Consider the following 23374-nt stretch of genomic DNA (forward strand, 5'->3'; position numbering starts at 1 on the left):
ACTCTATGCATTCAGTGCTAAGGTGCAGCGGTGTCCAAAAATAAAATAAACTTGTAGGGCTAGGTGGCAAGATATTTCAAATATAGACATACCTAATTGTGTGGAAACTCATCCCTTGTGGACTGAATAATGTCTCCCCCCCTTCCGGGCGAAGGTTTGTAATGCCTCGATTGAAGACCAAGAGAGGCATTACATCCTTTGTCCCACCAAGTATTCTCAATAAACACTGTATTTGAATGTCACCTATCTGTGTTCTTCAGCAGTTTCTATATGTTTTCCTTTACCTTGTGTAATGTTTTTATGTGCTCTCATGTGCAGGACAAATTCCCCTCAGGGAAATAAAGGTTTGCACTAATTCATTCATACATGTTTTTAAATTTACAAAGTGCTTTCATGACATTTTAGAACACTACATGTGTAAGTCGGAGTCTTAACTTTCCAAATGATCAGAACTAAGCTCAGGGATGTAGGTGGGAATAGGGGGTAGGTGAAAACAAGACTTTTGTGAACACTTGAGCCTGAAAAAAAACATGTATGAATCAATCAATATATAACTAAAACTAATGATGCGGAAACACTGTTTATTATAATGTATTTTGCATTCATGTTTCCTTTAAGGGTCCGAATACCAGAGAGTTCACGTGTTAGACATATATTCTTTAACCCAAAACTTGTATGTTGTGATAGCTTCCCATTCACCAGGTGTTAGCTGCACTACTTTATCTACAGTACTAATGTCCTCATTAGAATATAATTCACAAACTATATTAATATATGTATTCAGTTAAAAATTCACAGTGCTGGGTGTTTTTTTTTTATTACAATGTAATATATTGAATGGTTTTCTCATCCATTAGAGCACATCTTGAATTGATGCACTCATTGAAAACTGTGTTGAGTTGAACCAAACTTGTATCTGTATTTTTTTATGTCCTTTAGCCCCATATAGGCATTGTTGGACAGGACAGTGTAGCGTGAAATGGGGACTGGGGAAGGACATTGCAGCCGGAATTTAACTCACAACGCTGCGGCCTGGCATGTGTGCTATGCTCACTCAGCCACCAGACACATCCTGAATATACTCTCACCTCACCCTCTGCGGGTGGTCCCCCTTCAAGCTCAGGTCCTCTACCACTGTGCAGTATCTTTTCTGTTCCTATCACTGCACTTTTCTGGACCGAGATGTCTGATGTTTTTCTTGGGATCTGCTCAAGCCATTCCTCCAGTTTGGGGGTCACTGCCCCATGTGCTCCGATCACTACGGGCACCACCGATACCTTCACGCTCCAGACCTTCTCCAGCTCCTCTCTAAGGCCTTGATATTTCTCTAGTTTCTCATGTTCCTTTTTCCGGATGTTTCCATCCCATGACACTGCAATGTCCACCATCACGGCTTTCCTCTGACCCTTGTCAACCACCACTATGTCCGGTTGGTTCACCATTATAATTCGGTCTGTCTGTATCTGGACCTTGGCTCGGTCGTTCTCCACCACCTTTGGAGATGTTTCCCACCTTGTCGTTGGGGTCTCCAGCCCGTACTCTGCGCATATGTTTCTGTACATATATATATATATATATATATATATATATATATATATATATATATATATATATATATATATGGCCTCGTCCCTTTGCTGTTCCTAGCACTGAACTTCTCACCATGCATGGAGGGTTCATCCCGAAATCCAGCACCCTGAGACTGTACACTAGCCGTAAGGAAGGAGGCCATGAATTAGTGAACACCAGATCAATAGAGGCCCAGATCTACCACACTAGACAAGACCCAAGGTGTAGGCTGTGCAAAGGGGGCCCTGAGACCATCCAGCTCATAAGATGCAGGGACAGCATACATGGAGTGCCATAACCAGGTGGCTGCCATAGTGTACAGAAACATCTGTGCAGAGTAGGGACTGGAGACCCCAAGGACAGAAGTGAGAAACACTTCCAAAGGTGGTGGAGAACGACCGAGCCAAGGTCCTCTGGGACTTCCAGATACAGACAGACCGAAGTGGTAGTGGTGGACATTGCAGTACCATGGGATGGTAATATACAGAAAAAGGAACATGCTGGAGATGCTGGAGAAGGCCTGGAGCATGAAGGCGAAGTACAAGAAATAATATACGCTGCCATTCAAGTAATTGTGGATTAGTAAAACAGTAACTACACTAGACATGCTTCACATGGCAGAACACATTGACAAACTATTAAGAGTGAGGGCAAGTAAATGATCAAACAAATGAGCTCAAACTTTGTTTCAGTGACTCACGGGGCGGTAGCTCCAGTTGTTGTTTTGAAAGAATTAATACCAATAATATAATGCACAAACAGAAACACAGAAACAACAGTTAGTCTGGGCTTTGAATGGGGCAGAGATTAGCTGCTGGGACTTGATCTTGACCTTATACAGTAGATGAGATACAATGAACTCGGGTGTGTTTGTTCATGAGGTGATAAGGCAAAGAATTAATTCACAATTCAGAAGCCGAAATGTAAAACATGTGAACATGCCATGTTTTTCTCTTTAAATTATATGTTACCCTTGGTTTATTCAGTTCAGAAGTCTCGTGAGTATGAATGAAAGCTTATACCATAGACCGTGTTAATGTGAGTGTGTTCTGAGTTGCCAAGGTGAAACTCTCACTGCTCCAAGTACTGGAGTATGGAGACGGGCGCCCTCTGCTGGTCAAACACTGACTCACACTCTTCTACTTGAAAAAACTGACAATTGAAATGTTTTATTACGTTGAATGTAATGATAGTGAAAGACAGAACGCAACTTGCGCAATTATCAACAAAAAATAAAACATCAGAGAGTAAAGTTATAAAATACATCTGATTTTAATAGTGACGTAAAAGGCTAACATTATTTTATAAATGCTCTTGAATAAATATCTTGCTTTTTGTGTGTGTTTATTTCTTCAAAAAATAGATTTTCATGCAAGTTTAGTTCAACTTTTACTTGATTGCTTTTCCTCGGAATACTGAAAATATCTACAGGTGCAAAACAAAGACGGATCAGGTTGATTTACACATACATGCAGTCCATTCACAACACTCAGAATGGGGCAAACGTTCACCTCTGTAAGAAGACAGTATCAGGCAGATTTAAGTAAAGAAGGATCAATGATGTGGTAATAACAATGTTCCAGCATGGTGGATTTAATGGGGTAAAGGGCAAATACAGGTCAGTGACCACATATGCAAATATGTCTGTCATGAGCATAATGGATGAGATGGTAAAAACAGTGCCAGTCTGTCACACTGGAGCAGAAACACCACAGACATGCAAAAATATGTAACAAATGTTTTGGGATACAAAAAATCCCATGCAACATCTCCACACCTTTGTACAGGCATGCTTGTAACAGACACACATGCATTTGCATAATAGTGCTGTATGAAAATAAATGTATCCAATCCATTTTTTTTTAAATGTTAAAATATATTATTTTTTCCTTCAACAAAACAACTCAAAAATACAGCACACAATCCACACGTATAACAAACATATAGTGAAAATAAAACAGGTCATAGTAGTTTTGTTTTGGAGTATTCCCGCAGAGGAATATCACTTGGTTAGCTGGGATAAGTCCTTCTGCGTTTGTTGGGACTTTGTCCAGGCTCCACTTTGAGCTCTCGATACTGCATCTAAGCACAAACACATATCCAGTGTGTTCAGTTAAGATTCTGATTGGATCAGATCACCTCTTTGTCAGGATGCAGACATAGATGTTGTGATATCCCAGCATAAGTAGCACAGTATCTCATATATCAAACATTGCCCCACAACATTGTAAAACAGATCTCACAGTGACTCTGACATAAGGGATTAGTACACCCCGACCTGTTAGTGGGTTGGATATTGGAAGCAAGTTTCAGGCGTAAGGTTTCCTTGATGATGTGAAGAAAGTAGAATAGGTAGATAAACATAAGGATTTTGAGAGGGTAATAGTGATAACTGTCACAGATAAATTATCTGCAACTATTGCTTTTGTTGTCCATTTCTCACAAAACTGTCAAATGAACCAAAATCAATAAGAGAATGGCACAAAAAGCTATATTAAAACTATGTGTTGTACATAGAGCTAACATTTATAAAAACATGTCCATATTAGACATGTTAATGGTGTATGATCTATACCTACCATTTGTACATCTGAGGGCACTCTGGAGAGGAAGTCAAGAAGCTCGTTGTTGTCAATCATGTACGGATCCCGAAGCTTCTTTGTAAATTTATTTATACCTGAAGAATAAAAAAGAGTTTTTAAAACCAGTATAAGATTATACAATGTTGTGACAGTGTTTGAGTGTATTCAGAAGACCCACCCCAGGCGAGCACGAGGTATCTCAGTGGTATGAGGTAGAGGAGAACAGTGGACAAACATAAGGCAAAAATGGCCAACCAAGAAAGAAAAGGCACTGTCCAGTTTATTGTGCTACAACAGGAGCAACAAGAAACAGTTAGATAATGTAGGAATACCCACATGAACTTGCAAAATACCAACTTTTTGATCCTCTCTCCAAATGACGCCACTTCATCCAAAGCATTCTGCACACTGACAAACACATCCTGGATTGCATAGAGTTTATCCATGAAGCCTTTGGGCTCTGATTCCTAACGACAAACAGAAAATAATAATATTGATTTTCATATTAAATACATATGAGGTTAAAGTTTTACAATACCTTGTCATCTTTGTCTTCATCTTCATCTTCCCATTCAAACATGGCCTCCACCGACTGTGAGATGGCACAAAATATTTGTAAGATTTTTTAAGGCAACAATATCTGATTCAAATGTAATTTGTACTGCACAGAATCATCCATTGACATTTTTAAAGTTCCATTGAATCAAACAGACAATCTGAATGAAAGTGAACAAATATTGAACTTTTGTATTTGTTCATATAATGTTAACATGTAATTGAAACAAGTAAAAGCATGTGTGTAATTAGTCTTGTATCTCACCGTGTCAGCAGGGTCTCGGGTCATGGAGAAGATGCAGTTCCAAATGAGCAGCAGCAACAGCGCAAACGGCAGCATGTACAGCTCAAAGTTCCACACAACCACCACAAAAATCTGAAAGGACCGAGGACAAGATTATAAAGGACATTTGTACATTTGCTGATGATAAACATGCATTTGTGTCTTATTACAGCACACCACAAAGGACAAGAGACTCCTCTGTGCAGATTCCCATTCAAAACAGCTGTTGATATACGTCCCATAACTAAACAGGACCATGATGCACCTCTTCACACGATTAAAGTTCTGCTGCAGCAACTGGAAGGCACAAAAGTACGAGCAATTATTTTTGTGTTGCCTTTTCTTTAATTTGACTGTATAGATTGAAACTAGATTTAAAATTTAACAAAAAAGTGCCTATAATAACTGCATTAAGTTTGTTATTTGTGTGTCACAGAAGAAACTTGGGAGAAGTTCAACGCAGTACCTGCTTTGAGACTTTATGCTCTTCTTCAATGTACTTCTGCTCTGCTGGTACTACAGACCTAAACGCTGCCTTCACCTGCGAAAAGACACAACATTGAATGGAACCGTTATCTATGTTCAAATATCAGACTCCTACTTTGTTGTAGATCACATCGATTTCCAGAAAGAGGAGGCCTTTGGTTGGTCCCGTCAACTGTTTGTTTTTCAATGCGTATCCCTTTTGTTCACCATTTCGTACCTGCATTTATACAACAAAATTAGGCTGTACTGCAGTTTGTCAACCACACCAGGAAGCTTTACTCACTCGTAACAATGGGATGGCTACTTTCCCCAAAAAATCTGCACTTCTGTCTCTGTCTTCATCAAACACGGTCACCTCCAGTACAGAGTGGATGTCCTTTACGTTACTGACAACACAAACAAAACCAATACATAATAATACATTTGTTTGAACCGAATGCAACATACATCTGACTAGACGACAGAGACTTACAACGTGAAGACTTTGTTCCACTCAGGGCTGAGGTTCTTGTAAACAGTATGTGTCTGTAATCTGTCATTATTCAGCTCCAAAACACAGAATGGATCACTTTTACCTGAAAGAAACCAGATGTGTCACACTCTCATTGGCCCATCGTATAACGGAGAAGCCTTTACCGGTGACGTCTGCAGCCATGAGGGCTTCAGCTCTCAACACCTTCACTTGCACAATGCCAACATCTTTCATCTTGGAGAATGACTTGAGTACACCCTTGAGGAGAATAATAGTTTATTAACAGGTCTTTCCACCAGTATTTCCATTGACTCTGATGTGTTTGACGTACATATCGCCGGAGAATCTCGCTGTGCTCCAGGGGGTCGTCCAGTGGCGTCACAGAAAGATCAGCGATGGACACGTGTGATGAGGCAGTGAGTGTGACCAGAAGCACTACAAACCCCCGAGACTCCTCGAGGGGGAGCTCCAGGTGATGAGTTTGCTCCTTGGCCAGAGTGGACAAGTCTAGTTGACAACTACAATAAACAAAACAGATGGGACAAATGTATATGAGGTGGATGGATTATCACAGGCAGCAATTTCAATATCCTTCATTATTATAGATACATTATGGCAGCTTTTTGGTAGCATCAGGCATTGTAGGCTGTCAATTTCTCTATGTTTGGACATTTTCACCCACATAAAGGTGTCATGATGGTCATAATGGCTCAATTTCGACACTGAAGAATATTATAAAACAATTTAAATACAACAACGGTAATTTAAAAAAAAAAAAAAAAAAAAAATAGGTCAAGGTTTTAGACAAGAGGCAGAAGTTTTAAACACAAAATATTTGTACTTTCTCTCTTAAACATTGTGGTCTTGTACTAGTTCTGACAAAGCTCAAGACCATTTTAAACCTGTTCAGGAAAGAAAAAATGATGTCCTGTTATTGTGTTTTTTTCAGAATCAATACTTCAAATAAGTATCTAATTCTAACATTAGTTTTAGTATCGATTCGTATCTGATTTTCACTTTTTGACAACCCAAGTCCTGATCTTACAAACTTTGTTCAACAATGAATTTCTACTCATAAGAGAGATAAAAGGTTGATTAATCTGTATTATTAACTTTTTGTGAACTACGGTTATTGTTGACTCAAAACAATAACTCACTGTTTTGCTCATTAAGTCAGTGCAAAACAGTGAGTAAAAGCATTTACCGCCCAATGAAGTCATCTCTGCGCCCCGTGTCCCTGTCCCACACTGTGATCTCCAACACCTCTCCAGTCTCTTCGTACAGGTGCAAGTCAAACTGCTCCCTCCACTGGGGATTCAGAGTCTTTGGCATGGTCTACAGACAGAAAAAGGTTAATATAAAAGTTTAATGTCGTGACACAGCAAGGAGCTACCCTTACCTTGCTCTTGTACTTCTGGTGTCCCAGTCTAAACCTGGCGTACGGGTCACTCAGCCCATTCGGGTCCATGGGAGTGAGAGTTCGACCCTCAATAAGTGCAATATTAACAATCCCGCGCCACAGCTGCGATTTCCGGTGCTGCTCGGACAGACGTGTGGATTGCTGCTGCTTGTCAACACACAGAGAAGAAAGGTGCATCTCAGAACATGAACCTCCTCTGCACATCAAAAAGCAGTCGCGGATTTGACAGATTTGACAAGTGATGAGCTGCCGTGTTCCTTCAGTATCTCTGGAGCTTGTGAATAGTTGTACACCTTCAGACCGTTTTAGGATAAAATGTTGTCCTACTTAAACATGGACAATACAAGGATGTAACATGCACTGACCACAACACAGATGGGAATAGAGTGCACAGTCTCATGGCAACAACATCCTTTACCTTAGTGGACCGTTTCCAAGATCTCCTGAGCAGCATTGTCTGAACATACATCAAAGTTATTAAAATACATACGGCCATAATACTGTTTGTGTCTTTAGAACCACTAGAGGGAACTTCAGGACCACTACAAGGGCTACTCTAAAGCACTATGGCAGCAGCTCATTTATGATAAAAAATGATATGTTTTAAAATACTTTTGTCATACACACTGTGGTCCATATTCTTTCCTCACCTGCGATGTCCCAAATCTTTATTTTTTATGTCTGACTCGGCCTACTTGGGATGTGACTGTGCCTCCTCTTCCAGACGGGATAAGACAGCGCATGATTTATTTTAAAACACTGAATAAAACATTATACTGAGAAGCTGCATTTAAAGTCTGGATACACTGGCCCCATTTGCATGAAAGTTAAATGTTGGTTTATTTAATTTTCATAATTCAGTCACAAATCTGAAGAATAAATTAGGATGAGAGTATTAATTAAATGTACCAGAAAGATTCTAGTAAGAAAAAATCATTTAAAAACCCATGAACTGGGCCAAAACGAATGCGTCAGGGATCTGCGTCTATTACTAATCTGTTTTATTCATTGGACGCGAGCTACAGACACACTTTGGCTCAAAATCACAGTAAATCACACATAATCCAGCACAATTTTAGCTCATTTATGGCCTGTAGTATTGATCTAAGGGAAGGATTCTATCAAGGACGTGCTATTTGGCATTTCAAGGACTTTCTGTTTATTTCTACGAGACTCACTTTATTCACATAGGGTTTCCACCGATAAGCCTTAACCTCAAGTTGCTGTAGAAGAAAAGCGGCCCAGAAACGTTACCCTCAATACCAAATATAATGCACTACTTGATTTTGTAAGGCTTAGATTTGATTGAAATATGTGGGCAAGTGAAGTTACAAACCATTGAGTCCCGCCGTTCCTCGAGGGGACTGTGTTTCGGGGTGAGTGTGACATTGATCTCCAGACTGCCCAGATCTTCATCCGGCAGGTGAGGATCCTTCAAAGGCAGAGTGATGGGAATTGTCCTGAAATATGGACAAAATATAATCCAGGTCATATATATTTAGATGTATTTGAATACACTTATATCACACAAAGGCACAAAGACAGAGATTATGAGGTAAGTTCTTCTGATATCTCTTTGGGTTTAAATTATTTTGAGTGAGATTTCTGTGCTATACGGCAAATTAGAGGGAAATAATATCACGATTTGTTGTTTAAAAAGTTCAAAAAGGGCTCATTCCGGTCACCACAGCAGGCAGCGGTCTTACATTGACCCTAAGTGCATGGCTTGAAAAGAATATCTACATATCGTCATCCACATAATCAAAGAAACAGGGGGATGTGATTGATACTTCTTTATATCCCAGGCCAACATTGTCAATAAGACTTTGCCCCTAATGTTTTGCCTGGTAAAATAAGTTTAAATGCGTGTTCAGCACCGTGTGACAGTTGTAAATTGAAATGTGTAAAAGCCTCGAAACATGATCAAATATACAAAATATAAATTATTTACAAATACCTGCCCATTCAAGCACATAAAGGCTCATTTGTAATTATTAGGCCGTTACAATGACGTGTCCTACCTTTGCTGCTCTAAAGATTCCAGGTACAGGTAAGCTGAGCCCATGAAATCGTCTTGAAGGCCAAAGTCATAGTCAAAAACCTTGTGAAGTTATAAAACTGTTGCAAATTACTGACATTTTTTGTAGAATAAAAAGGTTTTCCACATTTCTTTACCTTAATATACAAAGGCTCGGATAAAGAATCCAGCACCAATGTTGTCTTCTCATCCCACACAGGGTTGAGATTTTTGTGGATTGTTTTGCTCTTGAACACTTCTTTACCTCCAAGCTTAAACTTCACATAAGGATCGCTGGTACCTAGAAGAACAAATAGAGAGTTTCTACAGATCCGTAACATCAATAAACACTACAGGTTGTAGTCTACCTCCTCTGTCCCGAATGGCCAGGTTGTGGCCCCTCTTCAGCTCAACTTCCAGTTTGTACATCCCGGCACAGGACACTTGATCCTGAGTGCCGCAGGCTCCTGCCCCGCTGGCGGCGCCGGCACCCACTCCCTAAAATCATAAATAATGTAGTTATCATGAGCACCACAATATAAAACGGATGTATCAGGTCAACATCCACATGAAGATACAAACAAGTCACTTACAAACAAACAATTAAAGCTTTTTCTGAAGAGTCAAGAATGAGCCTTCTCTGTTGGGTCTGCACCGCATCTGCCAACGACTTACACTGAAATGTCTCATTCACACTGCAACCATCTCTAGGGTAACCACTGACAGGAAATTACACCAGAGCTTCCTCCCAACCTCCAAAGTGCTGTTTATCTGATATTCTGTCCATTTAGTGTATGCTTTCTACAGCTTGCATCACCTCTGATGTTGAAGATTAGATGAAGATCATCATCTAATTTCAGATGCTGTCATTAATGTCAACAGTGTTACAGAAGTAGTTTGATGTAAACATAAGAGCAATAATATTGCTCTTATGTTATTATTATTATGTGCTTGAAGAGTGTGAGTAGTGCTTTCAAATATTGCAGTTTCATTCCATCTATTGTTATTTCTTGGCAGAATGTATCCAGGTCTGATGGTGAGAGAATGTCAATGCAACCATTCACAGCACAACAGCCACTTCTTGAGATTATGAAAGACCGATTGTTTCAAGAATTTACAAGGTGTGACAAGATTTACGATCCTAATGGTAACTTATACAATAGCACTTCTACTAACATAATATTGTGTTTCAGATGTGTAGAATTGGATGAGCTGTATCTGCCTCATTAAATATGACTATATACATGACTATATGTGACTGTGAATGTAATAAATGGACTAAATCCAGTTCAGGATGAGATTATTAAACCTGTTTGATAAGAATATAAGGTTTAAAGCTGCTGGTATTTACTGTTTATATCAGTCGATGTAACATCGACAGACAGGAAACACACATTCAAAGTAATCCATCAAGATGATCTCATCCATCATGTGAACTGTGGTGTGAGGCAAAGGTAGATGTGTTCTACACTATTTTGGCACCAGATTGTGTTGCAGATGTGCAAACACGCTCACCTATTATAGAAACACACTCTGTGGCTGGGGACCTCCTCTTGACCTAACACTATTCTCATCTCTGTACTTTGCTTCCTGATTTAGTGCCACAGGACTTAATCCACAGTAAGCTGCTGGTTAACTCTGGAAGCCCAGTTATTCCTGTAACATAAACACGGGTCACTGTTGATTTGACTCTTTTTTGGGCCCTAGAGCCATCCCCACAAAGTCAATTTGACTACCAAAAGATCGATACATTTTAACCTCTGTGCTATGAAGAGGTATTTTAAATGAAAATGGCCACATAAACAAAATGACCACTGTCTTTGTATAGCACACATTTACATGTTAACACCGCTCTGTACCCATGCCACTTTTGAGCTGATACACGTCTGACCAAACAAAAGCAGAAGAACCACAATGTAATGTGTTTGATATTTAGGTGAAGCCTTGTTGCATCGACAGCACATTGGTCATTAAGATGAGCAACTGCAGCATCACCACAAATCTTCTTCATAGCCACACCACTCACTCTCTAACAGGCTATTCCAGCCTCAAGAGATCATTAACATTAATAATGCTTCCATGATCGACAACAGGGATCAATACAACGAGAGAACAAGAGACAGCCAAACACACATTTTATTCACAACACCCACAAAGAAGTGCAACAGTGTGAAACTGGAAGAGATGCTGACGATGTTTCTGAAAGAGTGCATGTCAGCAGGAGAAACACAGAGACAAACACACACTTCTGAAAGGGTTATTCAGCTTGAAATGTCTATCAACCACATCGTTCCAAGCCTGGATAAATGTCAGTACCAAGAAGAGCATCTGGGAGCATCTGGGTAAAGGTATGGAATATCAATATATGGATTATAGCATTTAAGAAATCAAACTTTCTGAATAATAAATAAAATAAAAGTATGATCTGGCCACATAAACAGCCAGATAAAATGCAGTTTGACTTTTTCAAAGTATCAGATCGAACTGAAATTGTTGCTGCTTAGGATTCTCGCCATTAGTATTTTTTGGTTCTTACTAAATATGACTGAATATTATTACTGAATATTATGACCTGAATAATCACAATTATCAATTAAATGAATAAGCTTTACATCACTAGATTTGTGTAGCTGCATCTAATGTGATTTTATGATATGGCAGGACAATTTTGAGAATAGTATCTTCAATTTGTAGTGAATGTTTTAATTGTACAATAATGTTCAAAGTTCACATTTGAAACAAGTCCTGGAGCAACATTTGAGAGAAGACTGACATATAAAGTGCTAAACATAAGAATCCCATCATGCGTTTCACTTTGTAGAGATCTAAACTATAGGTGTAGCAGGTTTTAGACATGATCACACAATATTTAGTTTTTTTTTGCAGAGGAAAATTGTGATTTAGATTCTATTGCGACATATTCCCCATTGCCCTACTTTATGGAATTCCCAATAGCCAATAATACATTCACACTTGGATTTACAAAGAATATGAAAAATAAAAATGTAACCGTATGGATAATATAATACTCACTTGAAACTCAAAAGTGTCACTAAACATATATAGAAGTACTTAAGTATTAGCAGCAGGCGAAAGGAGAATAAAAGCAAGACAAGACTGTACTGAAGCCTGCTGGAAACACTTCTACATTTCTCTACACGTTGTAAGGTGAAGTCAATGCCCTCACCGACAGCAGGCGTCCACATCTTGAGACCAGGAAGGACTCATCTGCCGACGCACAGCGGAGCAAGCTACGTAAGGCTTGATGGGACTCTGCCACCGGGGCCTCTCTTACAAAACGATCCAGGGTCAGTCACAGCGCAGCAATATTCATACAGACAAAGTGGTTGAATAAGGTTCTGAGAGTTCGAGGATTTCACATGAGATGAGAATAAGATCTCGCTTCCACGACACAGATCTGAAGTCTAGGTCCACACAAACAGCTAAAGTAGTTAATGAAAACCAGCCCTCATCAGCAGCCATGTGCAAGGAGAGGGACAGAGGGAAAGGAGGCAGGAGCGCAGTGGGAGGAGCGCGGAGATCGTCTGCTGGGTTCAGTGTTAATCCTTCAGTGAGTAAGCCTAATAACGCTGGGTTACAAAGGTGTCAGGGTGCTAAGTCTCCCCAGGTCACTTTGGTGCAGCCTCATTACACAATAAAATGAATAACATTTAGCACTAGCAAAACACATTTTAACACATCTTAATAACTGCTAAAACTGTTTGCTCAACATGAGGAGATGAATATTGGCAAAGTCGTGCATTATGCTTATTTAAGTTATTACGTTATTGAGAAAGGCTTTCATAAGGAATCACAATTTAGATTTGTATCACAATTCATGCACACATAAAGGGACAAGCGTGAATATACATTTCATAAACATGACCTATCTGTGTCCCCACATACAAGCTAAACACGGTCAAATCAAATATACGTTTCACTGATGATAACTACAATGCTTATTTAATCGTATGGAATCAGAAAGCAGAATGAGCTTCACACGAGTCTCTCATTTGTGTTGCCAGTTTGAGCGCTGACATCCACATCTCTCTGATCTGAATGGTCTCTACCTAAAGCACCTGCACCACTCATGAATCGGAGCTAGTGCAGCCTCTGCAGCTCTGCGAGGAAACTCTGCAGCTTCTGAGCTAAATATGAGGCCTGTCCTAAATACTGAGAAGGAGAAAAACATGTGTCCTCTATCTGCAGGTTAAGGCTCTGGCCACAGGTTCAGTTGTGATTATAGTTCATTTTTTTAAACCAGTAAGAGCATGGGTTATATATGAATCCTTTAATATTTTAGTAAAGCTTATAAATGTTAATATAAGATAGGATCGTTGAAAAATGGTTATATCCACCTGTTACTCACTCAGAGCACGACAGAGGCTGACCAATAGGACGAGGGGAAGAGGAAAAGTGTCTGTGTTTAGTTTGCTGTAAATTAAACTGATTAAACACAATCTAATTTTCTTCATCTTCTCCCCCAGCCCTATATCCTGTTCAGGAATATACTCAATACCAATTTTGATACTGCAGTGATCATTTGAAAAGGCTCCTTTTTAGACATTAGATGTTTTCAACACAATGTAATAGACTTTATTTACCGTGCAGATTTATACTCGATAAAGATCATTTAATTGATTTTGAGAACACTATTTCATACTAAATACAATACTACAGCAGAATCTCTCTGGTCAGTTAATATCATTCATTATCAATATATTATCAATGGTGCTAAACTGTTGATTGGGAGATACAGATGTGTGCATATGTGTAAACGGTGTCTCATGTAACATTGCTCATTGTGCACTAGGTAACGAGTCAACTATTACAAAGAGCTGATCAAATCTCCCAGAGCAGCCTTCTGCTTTAGGTGACACTGACACAAAAAGTCCTCTGTTTGACAGACAAAGCCGGATTAAGACCGTGTAAGATTAAAATGAGTTAAATAGTGGTCTGTGAAAGCAGTGTAGTGTGCTTTTGTGACCTTTATATTTCAAATATATAACAAATATTTAAATAATTCTAATTTGTATCATTGCATATGGGCTACTGTTCTGTATTGTTACACATGCCTTGGAGGAGTGCACATCTTATCAGCCTCTGCTCATGAAGCTGGAGTTAAAGGGGAATATTGCAACAATCTAAAGGCATATTTTAGAAAATGGGGACGTGACTCATCATGCAGCTTCCCTGTGATGCTTCTTAAAGTCCAACAGGCTGTTGAATGGGTTCATAGTGTCACTACAACATGCTTTAGAAATCATAGTGATGCTGCTCACGAGCAGCCTGCAGAGGTCCAGTCTCACCTGTGCGTCCTCCTCCTGCTTCTCCCGCGGTGTTTGCGGCTGTGACACGGCCGCCTGCTTCTCATCTGCCCCGCTGTCCTCACGCCTGGTCGGCTCTGGCAGAGCCTCCATGCACGCAGAGCCCAGAGACGAGCTCTTGTGGTGGCAGTGCACCAGCTGTGCCACAGTGGGCTTGTGCGGGCTGCTCGGGGGGCGTCTTGGGCTTGGATGAGCGCGGACATTGTCTCCGTCTGGAGCGTCCAGACCCGCGGCGTCAGGGAAAAGCAGGTCGGGCTGAGAAGAGGAAATCACCCGGTCCAAAGCAGCGCTTTGCTTCCATTTGATCTTCTTGAACATCCGCATACCTCGCTCTTTTTTGTCCTCGGACTCCCTTGATCCCAGTTTCGGACTGAGCAGCGGTTTGGCTTTGGCTTGAAACTGCTTCCATATTGTGTTTTGTTGGGACGAGCTCTCGCGGTCATCTTTCTCACCCCGCTCCATTTCCAGACAGGCTGGTGGTCGCACAGGAGTCAAAGCCACAGCCCCCGCGGTCTCCAGCTCCTCTCTCAGTCCCAGTAAAGACCCTGCCTCTCAGGCGGGACCAGCCCCTCTCACAATATTTACTAGCGCAGTGTCCCAGCCACATAAACTGCGCCTCGGGCACATTACAGGGGCCAGAGGACAAACCCCGGCCTTTGGGGCCATGGCCAACAGAGAAACTTTATTCATTTGCTTGTTGTTATTTTAGAGGGGAGACTTGACGGTTTAGTCTTTCCAAACGTACAAATCACAGCTTCTTTTTTTATTCTTTATTGCAAATATGCTCCTAAATCATGTACAAAATGTCCAGTGGGTTTTCATGCACTACACATACACCTAGTATTAAAATACTCACAATAAATGAATACATTACAAAACATAGTGTGGCTTTTACCCTGGTTCATATGTGTTTGGCCAAAAAAGATACAGCCTTGACACAGAAATGAATGTCTTTAGCAGGTTTGTGGTATTCAAACTAAAAGAGTCACAACCGGGTAATAGATCATTCAGAATGGACATGACTCATTTTCAAAAAGCACATGTTGGAATGTAAAAGACAGCAAATAAAAGTGCAAAACATTCAATTCAGGTTATTAGTGGACAAATCTACAGTGGCCTAACAAAGTGCACATCTTCTCATACTCGCTTGGCTACTGACTGCTTTAAAAACGACATTCCTAAAGGTCTTGCATGCTATAATTGTTTGGAGACATTATATTTGTGTCAGTGGTTATTGTGTGGTATAGATCTGAGTAATAGATTAGTTTAACATTCGTCACAGGTTTTTATCTGAGGAATAGGCAGTGGTGGAATTTTGTTACTTGAGTAAAAGTACAGATATAGGACCAACAAAATACTCAGGTAAGTGCTGATGTGGAAAAATATAATCTGGCCCTTTGCCTTTTTTAATTTTCGATTCAATTCAATTTCAATTTGATTTATTTTTAACACCTAAAGTCACAGCCTGACACAACCCCTCCTTGCCAGGAAATTTACATGTCCGGACATCCTGGATGACCAGGATGACCAGGATGACCAGGATGACCAGGGCCAGGCCCTCGTTTGATTTCACACTAGGACAAAGACAGCAAGACATGTGAATTGAATTAATGCAAATGTTAATTCGCCACCTGATTTACCGGTATCTCTCCCTGTGTGTTGGGTCATGTGACTTATGTATATTTATATTGGGACCTGGGACGAGAGAAGAGAGAACATGTAATGTACAAGAGAGAGAGAAATGCCTGATTAAATCATTGAGACAAAGTAACTCGCTTCCTTGCCTTATTTTTGCTACTACAGTGCATATGACAGGTTCTCTAAGGATGACTTTGTTTGGTGGGATAGAACCTGTGGTGAATATTTATCATAGTTTTGCATCAGTCAAGTTGCAGTTTGTGCAGAAAATCAAAATCAAAAAATCTAAATTTTCAATGGCAGGAAGTAGAGCTGAGTTCTAAAACAGAATCCCTCTGTGATGTCATCAATAAGCGACGTTTCAAAATAAAGGGACAATTTACACGCAACTGACACATTTTGTCTGACAGTTTAAACAACAATTTAACAAAATAAATGTAGTATCAGATATTATTATTTGTCAAATTATAACTGTTGTGCAATTTATATGAATTTTGGCTCTTGGTTATGGTATGGTTGTAACAGTCGTGGGATTACATCTACCTCTATCACATCTGCTGCTCATGTCCAACCAGGAAGTAACATTATAAAGTCACCAAAATGTTCAAACTGGGGAAAAACAGAAACCATAAATATAATCATGTATATTCTACTCTGTCACATGCACTTTAAGTAAAAGTATGTCTGACTCCCTTCTATTGGAAAAACGACACCTCTTTCGCTGTAACTGCTGCTGTGAGGATTGTCACTCATAAAATGTCCGTATTAAAAAGCACTTGCACAGTCTATGGCTTGAACTCAAAACCTTCAGGTAGAACGTCACCATGAATGTGCTGAAGTATTTTCTACTTTTCAGTCAAGTAAAACAACATTTTTAGTGGAATAGAAAGTACACATACATACAAATTCTACCTAAGTGCAGCGCTTTTACTTTTATACTGCGTAACTTTCCACCACTGGAAACAGGTCAGTGTAACATCGGTCACAGGTCCTGCTCGTGCATTTGCCGCTGCATCTTCTGAAGCATCTGCTGCATCCTCCTCAGCTGCAGTAACACAACACAGAAGACGTTGTGTGAGAGACAGCTTACATAAGATAAGAGCACATGTGGGTCGTGCCTTCTCGTCAGCATGTGCGTTACATAAACCCCGGTTCAATGCATTATCCACCAAGGGATTATTAAATTGGCCATTGTTGTAAATTCACCTCTTCGTCTTTCTTTTGGATGAGCTTCTCTGTCTCTACGTCTGGTGTGGGCAGAGGCAAGATGGGAATGGGGCTCTCCACTCTCGTGTCCGAACTCATTTTGCTGTAATAAAAATATATTATTCATAGTATTGATCATAATTTGTAAGGGAAATGCACTAGCGATAATGAAAAGCACTCCTTTTTCAACACAAAATAACAGCAGCTTCTGTAATATTAGAACGTTTTCTTTTACTAAGTCAAGACCATTTTAAAACTGCTTAAATACCTGTTCAAATTACTATCAAGTTTTAAATTAATTACTATCCGGGTATTGATTGTTTTGAGCATAACAATATTCTAAACATTGTATATTTAAGGTAATACAAAAATAACAGCACAGTTCAATAATACAAACTAGCTCTACAGATTAATGAGATTTGTTCTTTTCTTCAAATTTAAAGATTGTAGTAATAATACAATATATACAAAGAGAGGATGCAAATGCCCCGAAATAATCCCGCACACTTGTAACAGTCGTTTATTTGGTATCTATCTTAATTTGTTGAACTAGATGTACATTAAGAATTAAGCCTTTGTTAATGCTTTATTTAGGCTATTAAAAGAGTAGTTAGCATAAAGTGTTACCATTCACTTTGACGGTGAGAGTCAGAGTGACTTTTTTATTCCTAGTATCTAAAAAACGTGACTGTGACCTCATATCTGCTCCTCCCACCTGGCCATGGTCTGAATGCACTGTGCTCTGTAGTTCTCATAGTGGCAGTCGTTGGTTATGTCCTTCAAGTCGTGCATGTGAGTCCTTATTAGCATGGTCCTCAGCTTCACAAAGTCACAGTGGGCGGGGTTCTCCACTGTAAACAGAACGCCATTAGCATTGCCGTGAGCACATGCATTTCTGCCACGTGGGATATGCAGAGATTTCCCATTTCTTTACCCTCCACAATGCCCCACGGGTACAGCCGGCCTCTCACTCTCTGACCCCGGGCCTCCACCACTGTGTTGCTGCCAATCACGGCAAACGGAGTGCTCTCCTACAACACACCAAGAGCCTTTTAATGTAATATTCATAAAGGCAGATCAGTTGGAGTAAGCACATTTAGGAGAGGGCTCACCTTCAGCTCTCTATCTTGCTGTTTGAACTCTTCGTCCTCGTCAGAGTCGCACTCTGGGAACTGGTAGATCTTTATCCCACACTTATCTATTTCCTCCCTCAGCTGCAAATGCAATGTGCTCGTATTAATACAAATTGCTGTCCTACACCAAATGCCAACATTAAGAGAGAGAGCGCAAGTAATCTGAGTCACTCGCAGCTAAAATGAGAATGGAAACTGAATACAAATCTAATCACCCACACTCCAGAACTTGATTGTTACTGCATTACAAACATAAACTGTATTTACCAGTCAACCTGAGTGTTCACTCCCAACCTTTTCAACACATTTATACATGTCATTAGCAAATATTTTCTGTCTGCATCCCTTCCTATTTAATTAACCAGGCTGTGCACAATGCAGATTATATGTGTGCAGGGTGACACATCAGATCAGCCTTGTAGCTGTAGAACCAAGATTTGCGTTAGAAAAAACTAAAACAACTTAATTTAAATGTTTTTCGACTATTCAAAAGAGTTGATTTTGCAAGCAGAATAATTATCCAGGCTTTACCCGCTCTTTAAACTTCTTTATCTCGATGGGGGTCAAACAGTCGGCCTTCGCGATGAGAGGTACTACATTAACTTTATCCTGCAGTATTTTCATGAACTCCATGTCAACTGGGCGAAGTCTGTAGGGCAAATTATGCTTCATGATGCAAATAAATGAGTAAAATTGACATTAACTGTGCAGTGTGTTACCCATGTCCAAATGGAGGGATAAAGTAGAGGCAGCAGTGCACCCTGTTGTCCTGGATGTTCTTCCTGTTGAGACCACTCTCATCTCTAAAGTATTGCTCAAACTGCTGGTTGATGTAGTCTGTGACCGGCTGCCAACTGGGAAACACAATGGATGTGTTATTTATTTATTATGGAAAGTAGGTCAACTGTCTGACCAGATTTGTTATAAGAGTTGATAAATCTTCCACCTAGCATCATCATTTGCATATAATGTGGCATACGTAGATGGTGGAGTGGTAGAAGCTGTTTGCTTTCACCCAGCTGCCCACATGAATGTGTGAGTGGTCAGAGGCTGTAGGTGCAAGATTGTCTCTACTCCTAAGATGCATTGGCTACAGAGAGAAAATAATGAATGAACTTGTACAAAACAAATCATTAACGATATTGATACTTCTGCCAAGCGTTCTTCCTTGTATGTAAGATTCTCCTCGAATACAATAAAAGTCTATGTGCACATTTGAGCAGGATAGAGAACCCTGTTAATTTTGCGTACAGTGAAAAGGCTGTTACCATTCCGTGTTGTTGACTGCATCTCCAAACCCTGGCGTGTCCACTATAGTTAGTTTGAGCTTCACTCCCTTCTCTTCAATGTCCACTGTGTGCTTGGTGATCTCCACTGTCTGACTGATTCGCTCTTAATAAAAAGACACAGTGTGTTAGCTTGATTTATTTTGTGCACAATATTACGCACTTTAAGAGACAGGCGACTCACCCTCTGCGTTGAGAAGTTTGCGGTCCTTATGCAGATCTGTCAGGAACAAGCTGTTTACTAAGGTGGATTTACCCAGACCAGACTCACCTGGGACACAAACATGAGGAGGGTGTTTTAGCATTTAATTACATTTATATTTAACCATGCATATACGTAGTACTTTTGAATAAAATCAAGACATTTATTTAAAAATATAATAAGTATCCAGGTTTGGAACCCTTAAGCTTTGGAAAGGCCAAACCAAAAAGATACGACCAAATTATTGGAAAAGTAATAAACTAACACGAAAAGTAGATTAAATTTTAAGTAGATTACATTGCTTGAATGTAACTTGTCTGTTCCTGCTTTTCTACATGGATATTTAACCTATATATGTCATAGACATGCTGTGATATTTTCTAGATATTTTAGCAAAGAGAAAAAAAACTGTAATTTAAAACATGCAAGATAAGTGATTTAAATGCCATACTGTGGAACATTCAAGGCACACTAGCAACCTCTCCATGGAGACAAACAGGTGACCAACTCTCCACCAGAAAAGTTACAGTGCACTTTTAAATTGTTCTTACCTGCAACCATGAGGGTAAAATCAAATCCTTTTTTGACTGACTTCCTATGCAATTGATTGGGCAGTGAAGCAAACCCAACATACTCTTTTTCCTAGAAAACACACATTTAGGAGTCAGGGAATATATTTTCTACTGTCATGACTTGTCTTTAATAGTGCCTTTAAAGAAAGGTTTTTTGAAGTATTCATAATTCCTTCTAAAGTTCAAATATTGCATCTATCTGTATGAAAAAGTCTTTATTTAGGTACAAAGAGTAAGGATGCATCTACAATAAAAAGTAAAATAAAATGTAAAATAAACATTTGATATGTCCAGTGAGGATATATCTTGTTTCATGCAGAATACATCAGTGTCTTTGGAAGCTCTGATAAATTGCACCCACACATAATTCACAAATAAACACCAATCCAGACGGCTGCTGTGTCTGTGTTCCCTGGTCTGACTAAGCCTCAGCACCGGCCACCAACAGGACATGGAGGAAGATGCACGGATGAGAAGTAGAACTGAGACTCAAGGAAAACATGCTTCTCCCTCTATTATAAACTAAACTATAAAAATGATTTGCTAAGTCACTGTGCATCTCCTCCTGTCTTTTTGTCTCAGATCCAATCCTGACATAATCATCTCCAAATAAGCAGCATTGGGGTAAACGTGTGTGTAGTGTGTCCATCTCATTAGTAGAAATCCAATGTTAATTATTTCAACCTTCAATTGATAATCAAAATACTATCATTGTCAAACAAACAAAAGATAAATACATGAGTTTATTATTACTAAATGAGTCTGATTAGCCTGCATTGTGCCTTGTTCATTATTATTGTAGGGTTATTCATAAATGTGTATATTCGATCATACATAAACTGAATATTGTTCATGAATATCTTTGCCTAGTCTGCTGTGTTATGTTCATAATTATCATCATTATTACTATTGTTATATTATAAGCTGTAGCACACATTTGTATTGCAAGATCACTGCAATAGGCCTGGCTGATACAGTGTATACAAATGTACTAATCTCATTGAAAGCTTAGGTACGATGCTAACCAATGCAAGCAGGAAAGTGGCCTACCTCAGGATCTTCTGAGCCATAAAGTCACATTCCAGGGGAAAGCAGCAGTTCATCAGAGAGCGCGCGCAGCAGCCACGTCCCAGCATTGCAGACAAGAAGCAGAGCGTTTAAAAACAATAGGAATATTAGTATGTTTGAGATGATGTGCAGCACGTGAGGCTCACCTGCCCGGGGCGCGCGGCTCCTGTACCTGCCTGACATTTTGGACACAGTGGGTAACAAACGCGTCGGGACTGCTGGAGGAGGAGGAGGGCTGGTCCTGCAGGAGACGCGGCTGTCTCGTGATGCCCTGTGGCGCACAGCGAGCGGCCCGCACAGCAATGGACGCACACGAGCACAAAACGATCTCGTCACATAACAGTGAGCATCCCCTGTAGCGTTTTTGGACCAAAGCTTCACACGACAAGTGGAGCGGACCGTAATTTTGTATTGGCGTGAACAAAAGAATGGCAGTTCAGTAATAGCGCCACCAGGGGGCGGTGTTACTCCGCTGGCGCGACGTGAACGAGTGACCCAGTTATTTACATCTAATATGCAGCATCGACTGTTTAAACATTCAAACAGGCCTACATTATTTTTGACTGACGTTGGGACAAGAGGATTGCATTTTATGTGTGGTTTACTGCAGTGCATTAAATACTCAACATCCAAGATTGTAATTGTCTACACGGTTTCTTTCATTTTCAATCTCCCCTTTTTCTTTCCAAGATTACCCCTCAAAACTGTCAATATAGTGCTAAGAAATAACACTTTAAACTACCAATTTAGTGCTCCAATATCTGCTCTCAAGAGGCCTATACAACAGACAATAGAGCGTTAGGCTACCACAGTGTGACGCCGTTCACCTAAATATGGATCAGTGTAAAGAAATCAATGAACAAGTGATGGAATTAAGCCTACATGCCACTCCTAACGTGTAATTGTGAGTGTGTCTTGTTCAAAAGGAGGCGGTAGATTGGGAAAGTTTCTTCTAATTGCAAACAGCCAGAAGCCAACAGCTGCTCCACATTCAGTGCATCCCCATAAACATGTCAATCACATCCCAGCATCCTGTTTGTCTGACACTTGCTAATCTCCAAGTAAAGTGCTGGTGCGGTCAGTGACAGGAGGTGATAGACATTGCAGTGGGACGGAATAGGGAGGCAGAGGAGAGCACAGTCGTGGAACAATGATGAGAACGAGGAGTTAGGGGCGGCAACAAGCCACCGTAACCCAGTGTGTTTCCTGTGCTACCACCCCAGCTGCTTCTGGTGGGAGGCACACAATAAGACCTCCGAGATGATATATATGGACCTGCAGAGTGGTGCATGCAAGCCATGAATCAGATGCAAAATCATGTGTGAGTCCTGGTTCATTTCCTGAGGTTTTTATATATATATATTTAGTCAATTAATAAATCTCTTTGTTTTACCCAAATATTTAACAGACGGCGAAAAATGTATGATGAAGTTGGGTCTATGTTATGAAACAAAAAAGAAGCCATATCGTACCTGTATTAGACTATGGAGATGTTTTATACATGCTTTAGACACTGTGTACCGTGGAGCCCTGAGATTTGGGACAAACTTAAAAGCGT

The 23374-nt window shown here is 40.0% G+C and overlaps 2 protein-coding genes across 9 annotated transcripts; both read right to left on the reverse strand.

Moving 5' to 3' along the window:
• Nucleotides 1–3077: 3077 nt before the first annotated feature.
• On the reverse strand, nt 3078–15275 carry mctp1b (multiple C2 domains, transmembrane 1b). 7 transcript variants are annotated; one of them, XM_072454214.1, is made up of 23 exons: nt 14742–15275; nt 14063–14074; nt 9753–9882; nt 9543–9685; nt 9389–9468; nt 8704–8827; nt 8546–8590; nt 7786–7824; nt 7347–7514; nt 7152–7282; nt 6279–6465; nt 6112–6205; nt 5948–6050; nt 5759–5861; nt 5591–5692; nt 5456–5530; nt 5167–5286; nt 4972–5082; nt 4690–4743; nt 4509–4618; nt 4330–4439; nt 4149–4246; nt 3285–3651 (listed from the first exon to the last, which is right to left on the reverse strand). In XM_072454214.1, the coding sequence occupies exons 1-23, from the start codon at nt 15171–15173 to the stop codon at nt 3580–3582; spliced, it is 2643 nt and encodes an 880-aa protein (XP_072310315.1). In that variant the 5' UTR covers nt 15174–15275; the 3' UTR covers nt 3285–3579. The 7 variants fall into 7 exon arrangements, 6 of the variants coding, with proteins under 6 accessions (XP_072310310.1, XP_072310311.1, XP_072310313.1 ...); XM_072454209.1 differs by lacking the exons at nt 14063–14074; nt 14742–15275 and adding an exon at nt 12572–12899 and having other exon boundaries at nt 3078–3651; XM_072454210.1 differs by lacking the exons at nt 14063–14074; nt 14742–15275 and adding an exon at nt 12572–12898 and having other exon boundaries at nt 3078–3651; nt 7347–7511.
• Nucleotides 15276–17037: 1762 nt separating this feature from the next.
• On the reverse strand, nt 17038–22238 carry septin5b (septin 5b). 2 transcript variants are annotated; one of them, XM_072454217.1, is made up of 11 exons: nt 21952–22238; nt 20728–20818; nt 20159–20245; nt 19957–20080; nt 19408–19542; nt 19220–19337; nt 18668–18769; nt 18490–18586; nt 18271–18406; nt 17556–17658; nt 17038–17394 (listed from the first exon to the last, which is right to left on the reverse strand). In XM_072454217.1, the coding sequence occupies exons 1-11, from the start codon at nt 21997–21999 to the stop codon at nt 17332–17334; spliced, it is 1104 nt and encodes a 367-aa protein (XP_072310318.1). In that variant the 5' UTR covers nt 22000–22238; the 3' UTR covers nt 17038–17331. The 2 variants fall into 2 exon arrangements, with proteins under 2 accessions (XP_072310318.1, XP_072310319.1); XM_072454218.1 differs by lacking the exon at nt 21952–22238 and adding an exon at nt 21799–21946.
• Nucleotides 22239–23374: the final 1136 nt, after the last annotated feature.

This window comes from Eucyclogobius newberryi, unplaced genomic scaffold (assembly GCF_026437365.1).
Source record: "Eucyclogobius newberryi isolate DKJ021-1_F unplaced genomic scaffold, fEucNew1.0.hap1 SCAF_2, whole genome shotgun sequence".
Lineage (NCBI taxonomy): Eukaryota > Metazoa > Chordata > Actinopteri > Gobiiformes > Gobiidae > Eucyclogobius > Eucyclogobius newberryi.